The sequence below is a fragment of the Vanellus vanellus genome (genome assembly GCF_965231255.1).
Source record: "Vanellus vanellus genome assembly, chromosome: 13".
Lineage (NCBI taxonomy): Eukaryota > Metazoa > Chordata > Aves > Charadriiformes > Charadriidae > Vanellus > Vanellus vanellus.
Window position 1 is genome coordinate 14,309,612 of NC_138918.1, and position 6,000 is coordinate 14,315,611.

Below are 6,000 nucleotides of genomic sequence, written 5' to 3' on the forward strand. Positions count from 1 at the left end.
ATAATATTGCACGATGTTCAAACTGCTATCTTCATAAGCTCAAGAACACACACATATCTGAAAGTTTTCCTTTTAGAAAACAATAATTTAGTAGTCTTGTTTACTCCACCATTATGTATCAAGATAGCTTTTTCTTTTCTTAATGGCAGTGAAACAATGTTTCAGAAAGTTTTGCATGAATGTATATACAAGCAGAAACACAACTTACATCTTTTAGCTGACTTAGTGCCACAGATAATAAAAATTGTAAGTCCTGTTTTGCTACTACACAAGAGAAACATAAGTTCACTAGTAATGAGTCAAAGACAAGATTAGGTTGTCTCTCAGGGAAGAGCAATTGCTTCCTCATTAGGCACTAATAATTCAAGCTTTTTACATCAGCACGTAAATACATTGTTCATTCTTTGGCCTATTTTAGACCACTGGACATTTTCACTAACACAGTGAAGATGAACTCGCAAGACATATTCAATACGTGACATTGCAGTTGTCAAGGTAACTAGTGGACACGTGATTTGATGTAAATGTCTAGCCTGCACTTGCAGATATTTTTTTTCCCAAGCAGCTGCAGGCAGAGTGAGTTCGATACAGTCCTGCTTGCTTTCTATGGCCAGTTAAGGGAGAAGGTTCATCAGCAGTGAGAAGCTCGGATATGAAAAATGCAAATTACATTATAATTTTTCTTACTTCTTATCTTTCCCCTTCTCCAGGGCATCAGGGAATAAAGAGAAATCTGTAAAATCATCAATTCGAATAAATGTAATATCACATAAAGCTCAGTGCATTTGAGTATGCATTTGAGTATACATTTGAAGGAACATACACCAAGTTAGCTGAATTAAACCAAGTTTTTTAGTTTTCTATCTAAATATCTTAGAACTGTTGCAAGAAAGGAGTAAAAACGTTAAATTGTTACATCTGTAGTACAATTCGCAGGGCATGAATAAGGAACAGCAACAATGATTCTCCAAATAACAGGAAGCATAAAGGAGTATCCAGTCCACAATTCAAAATATTATTTCCATCTGAACTTTAAAAATATTATTCTACTATAACAATATCAAAGAATAAATGTATAAAGGATGTTTTGATGATCCTGCAACTTCCACAGAACTTGAAATGATATCCTCAATTAGCAACTGAACTTAAGTGGGGAAGTTTTTAAGAATTAGGGGTGAAGACAAGGCTTTCCCATCTATTTTAACGGTTGAGAAATGAAGCACAAAATATACCCACTGATCTAAAGACACTAAAGCTGTTTGCTTTGCAGGAGTGACAACTGTCCTGACAATGACTACTCTGAGCATCAGTGCAAGAAATTCACTCCCCAAGGTGGCCTATGCCACTGCTATGGACTGGTTTATAGCAGTCTGCTATGCCTTTGTGTTTTCTGCACTCATCGAATTTGCAACAGTGAACTACTTCACAAAGAGAGGCTACGCATGGGATGGCAAAAGTGTCGTTCCTGAAAAGGTAACGCCATTTAATATCTATCCCAATACATCATATGGTGTTGTGCTTAGTCACTATATGGGTTTTTTTAACATGTTAGAAATTCTTATTATTTAGAATAGTAAGTAATTATTCCAAGAGAGTTGCTGCATGTATTTGCACACAGCATTTCTACAGATAAACAATAATTACTTAGGTATTGAGTACCTAAATACTACTTCTGACATAATGGATGATATTTAATGCTATTAATAATTTAAAATTTTACTGAGATTTTGGCTTGTGCAACTGAGCATAAAGAAGGCAAATATATTCTTTTTAAGGGAAGGCAATTAATTTTCTAGTGTTTGAGCAAGAGAAAATGTGGATGCCTTGGTATAAACGTAGGAAAAAAAATCCTGTGGCTACTCTATCTGACAGTTCCCAAAACATGTTGCTCCCCAACATGAACTTCAGGAGGACTGCTGTGATCATGACGAGATAAATAACTGCAGGACTTTTTCTTTCCTTTCTTTTGCCTCCTATCATTCCCCTATTTTTAAAAAAATAGAAATATTATTTTTGCTTTTTAGTCTATAGGAGAAATTGATTTGTTTTGGGGGAAGCATTAACAGCTGTGTTGGGAGCATGCAATCCTGATCCCTACCTGAATGCAATAGAGAGATATCATACTGACTCCCTTTGGTCTGGGATCAGACCTGATCTGTAAATCACAGGTCCATCAAGAAGTTGTTGAGGACATTTAGGGGATGAAAGAGAAAGTTTCCTGTTTCCTATGAGTTACCATGTCAGCTGCTTCTGTGAGGAAGCTCATTTGGCTGGTTGTTTTTTGTTTTGTTTTCCATTTTGCCTTTTTTTTTTCCTTTTTTTTTTTTTTTTTTTTTTTGAGATCTTGAGAGTTTTAACTTGCCTAATTGGTTATTATGAACATTCACAAACTAAAGATTCAGCAGAATAAATATTTGGAGGAGCAGATGTTATTCATTGGTATGTGAATATACGTGTTTAATTCAGGAGTGTATGCCTATAAATAATGATTTAATTTTTTTGCCTACAAGTCAGTGAGAACAGATATAAAATCAGGACATTTACACTGATACAAAAGTATTGTAGAACAAATAGGTGAACTAACAAAACAAACTTACAGTAACGAGCTGCAGAACTGCCGGTGAATATTGAGTTTTCAGTTACTGATGATACTTCCATCGAAAATAATTCCTTTGATTCTTTGTTGGGCTCCTATCGTCATGGTACCTGTTGTAAAAAATGGGCTGTATTAATAGAACAAATCCTTAAATGTTAAATATTGCCTTGTTATTATTACCTACCTTATAACATAGTTACTATACTCAGCCATTTCATTTGTTTCAAAGAAAATTACATTTTCAGAAAAAAACCAAACCAATATAAACACAATATTCAAAAACTGTTTAAAACACTGGAAGATTTATGGTTTTGCATTCCTCAACAGGTAAGGGTCTTTCTGCGTCGTCTGATATAAGCCAGCAAAGACATACTGGTACCTGATAGAGTGCATTATCTGCAGACTTTAGTCTGTCTCCTTCCCCTTTAGGGAAGGCAAGCAAGGCAAACTAATGGTGAATAGAGCGTCGCAGCTTAATAAAATTTAGACCTCTAATTAGCTGCCATATTACTTTTTCACAAAGTTGAATTTGACATGAAATATTAAGAACCTGACTGGTGTCAGGGCATTCTATGGACCAGATTTCTCATGACATTTAAATCTACAGAAAGGGTCTCCTCTGAGACTTCTGTGAAGCAGGGCTTTGCCTGCTGGATTTATTGCTGCTTACTAGAGTATCTGGCCGAGAAGGAAACAGGACTGGCTTCATACCCAGCAAGCATGTTAGCAGCCTTCCTGCTCAGGAGGAAAAGAACGGACATACAACTAAAAAAAATATAAAATCTTTCTGACATTGTCTTTTTTCTTTTCTGAGTATTTTTTTCAACCTGTTAGTTCCTCCTATTCAGCAGAAATATTCTAAGACCAGTTGAAGCTTTTTCTTAGCCTCAAGCTAAGCTGAAAATTATTGTCATGAAATAAAGAGTGTCTACATCAGTCATTACACAAAAGCCTTTTCTTACTAAGTAGCAGAAATTTAACATTTCAGCCTTCGTTTCCTTCCTTGGTGGGACTCCAAACCACACATTGACAAGCCTCTCTCCACTTGCCCTGATGCTTTTGCAGCTTCTCTTCACATTCCCAAGTGTCCTACAGGAACCTATCTGCTCCCTGAAATGTTTAACTCTTGAACAAGAACTTTTTACCAAAGCCCCTCTATGGGGTGGTCTATATAGCTATTGATCTATAGTTGATCTGTCACAAAAGGTACTGTGACTACTTTAAAAAAATATCGCCTCCATGGGACAGCTGCTTCCTGAAAAAAGAGAATTATATTTGCTATCTTATGAAATGACATAATAGATCACATTCTGCTGATATTTTTCTCTTTAGCCGTATTTTTTTTTCCTTCCAAGGGGATAAAACCGGTAACATTTGCCTATTCTTTTTGTGGCAAATACTGCCTAGAGATTTTCTAAGCTCTTAGGCATTTTTTGCTATCTGTTGCTTTCTCATCCTGCTTTCACAGGAACTGCGAGCAAAGTGATGCTTTGCTTTACACCTCCTTAATGACCGACTTATCTCTCTTCTATGTTTATCCTTGTGCAGTGATTGGAAGATGGGTTTGGACTGACTGCAACAGGGACTGTCAAATTCTAACTGGTAACCCCAGATGTCAAAATTTAATTTTTTTCCTACAAGTGGATTCCAGAAGTAGAATACCAGAAAACATAAGGACGTAGGGAAAAAATCTAGATGTTCTTTCTGATCAATAAGTTCTCCACCAAAAGATTTTCAATACATTCTTGCTTTAGCAATATAGGTAGGAGATGTAAAAATCACACAGCTATTTAAGTCCCTGTATGCGGAATGACATTTCAGCCGCTATGATCCAATTGTAACATTCAAGCAAGAACATGGCGTTTCTATTCCATACTGCATATGCTTTTGGTGTAAAGCATTAGTGAACAGAATAGAAAGTGGCAGCTTTGCATTTTATTAAATAATCCAGTCTTTTAGTGCATGGTCACACGATATTTTTATGTATGAACTATGTTAGAATGCATCATATAACATAATTTGTCTTAATATTTGAAAGCCCCATAAAGAAATTCAGTATCTTTTAAAGTTTTGTCATGGTCAAGAAGCACAGTTCATTAAGGGAATATGGAATTATGAGTGGTTTGTCACTGCTGATTACCATTAAAGGTAATTTTGTCAATCAGCTACAGTATAAGCAGCAGCTATCAGTATAAGTCCTCATGATAGTTTATCCATCATCTAATTTGCTTTAACTGATACAAGTAACATGGATGATTTTGTCTTCGTCTTCAGCTAAATATATTGTACAAGTCATGTATCCAGACACTAACTTTTTTCTTACAGCTTATTACAATTTGTGGTATAAATCTGATTAACTGCAAAATTTTATGGTGCTTTTTCATAATCTTATCTGTTGAAAAGATAGTGAGAATAAAACATTTTCTTCTTTCTTCAGCCAAAGAAAGTGAAGGATCCTCTCATTAAGAAAAATAACACGTACACAGCTGCAGCTACAAGCTACACCCCTAATATTGCAAGGGACCCTGGGCTGGCAACCATTGCTAAAAGTGCAACAATTGAGCCCAAAGAAGTTAAGCCAGAAACAAAACCTGCAGAACCCAAGAAAACTTTTAACAGCGTCAGTAAAATTGATCGACTATCAAGAATAGCCTTCCCACTGCTTTTTGGAATCTTTAACTTAGTCTATTGGGCTACCTATTTAAACCGGGAGCCCCAGTTAAAAGCTCCAACTCCACATCAATAACCTCATTTACTCATATAGTTCGGTTTTTGTCTTTTGCTCTGGAAATTAATTCCCGTTTCCACATAGAGTAATTCCCATTTGCTTCATTGCCTCTGTCTTAAAGAAAATAAAGGTTTCTTTATTTAACAAAAGGTAAAATATATCTGTATATTTAAAAAACTGTGTGAGGGAGAGAACAATATAAGCTATATACTTTGGAAAAGTGATTCTGAAAACAGGAGAGAGAGTTGTACAGTAATGAAAAAGAAAAGGAAACCATTTGTAGATAGCTTAGTACTGAATGTCCCCCAAAAGTATTGTATATGTACGTGAAAAAGATATTTTTATTCAAAGGATTGTGGGGAGTGGTAAAATATTCTTTATGACGTTCCTGATGCACATACTATACCGTACCATTTATTCAACCACTGTTTATAATCTTTTCAAGGATGTAAAGCTTTCCATTTGCTGAATCCCGTAAGATATGTTATTTTCCTAATCCCTTTTCTCTTCTCTATTCCAAACCACCTGACTTATAATATTAAATGGTCTTTAAAGAAAAAGGAAATCTACTCACTCTAGGTACAGTTTGTCACTGTATAGCACATAAGATCTAATGGTAACAAATGCTTTAATCTGCTGTCTTACTGCAGTCTTGTTCTAAGCATTAAGTTGTCAC

At 35.5% G+C, this 6,000-nt stretch overlaps 1 protein-coding gene across 1 annotated transcript in view; it reads left to right on the forward strand.

Moving 5' to 3' along the window:
* Positions 1–5,342, forward strand: part of GABRA1 (gamma-aminobutyric acid type A receptor subunit alpha1) — a gene marked incomplete at both ends in the record, with an annotated part of 41,437 nt that extends 36,095 nt beyond the window's left edge. Inside the window, 2 exons of the mRNA XM_082490147.1 lie at positions 1,271–1,473; positions 5,034–5,342. Of these exons, the coding sequence (XP_082346273.1) occupies positions 1,271–1,473; positions 5,034–5,342 (512 nt within the window). The remainder of the gene's footprint in view (positions 1–1,270; positions 1,474–5,033) is intronic.
* Positions 5,343–6,000: the final 658 nt, after the last annotated feature.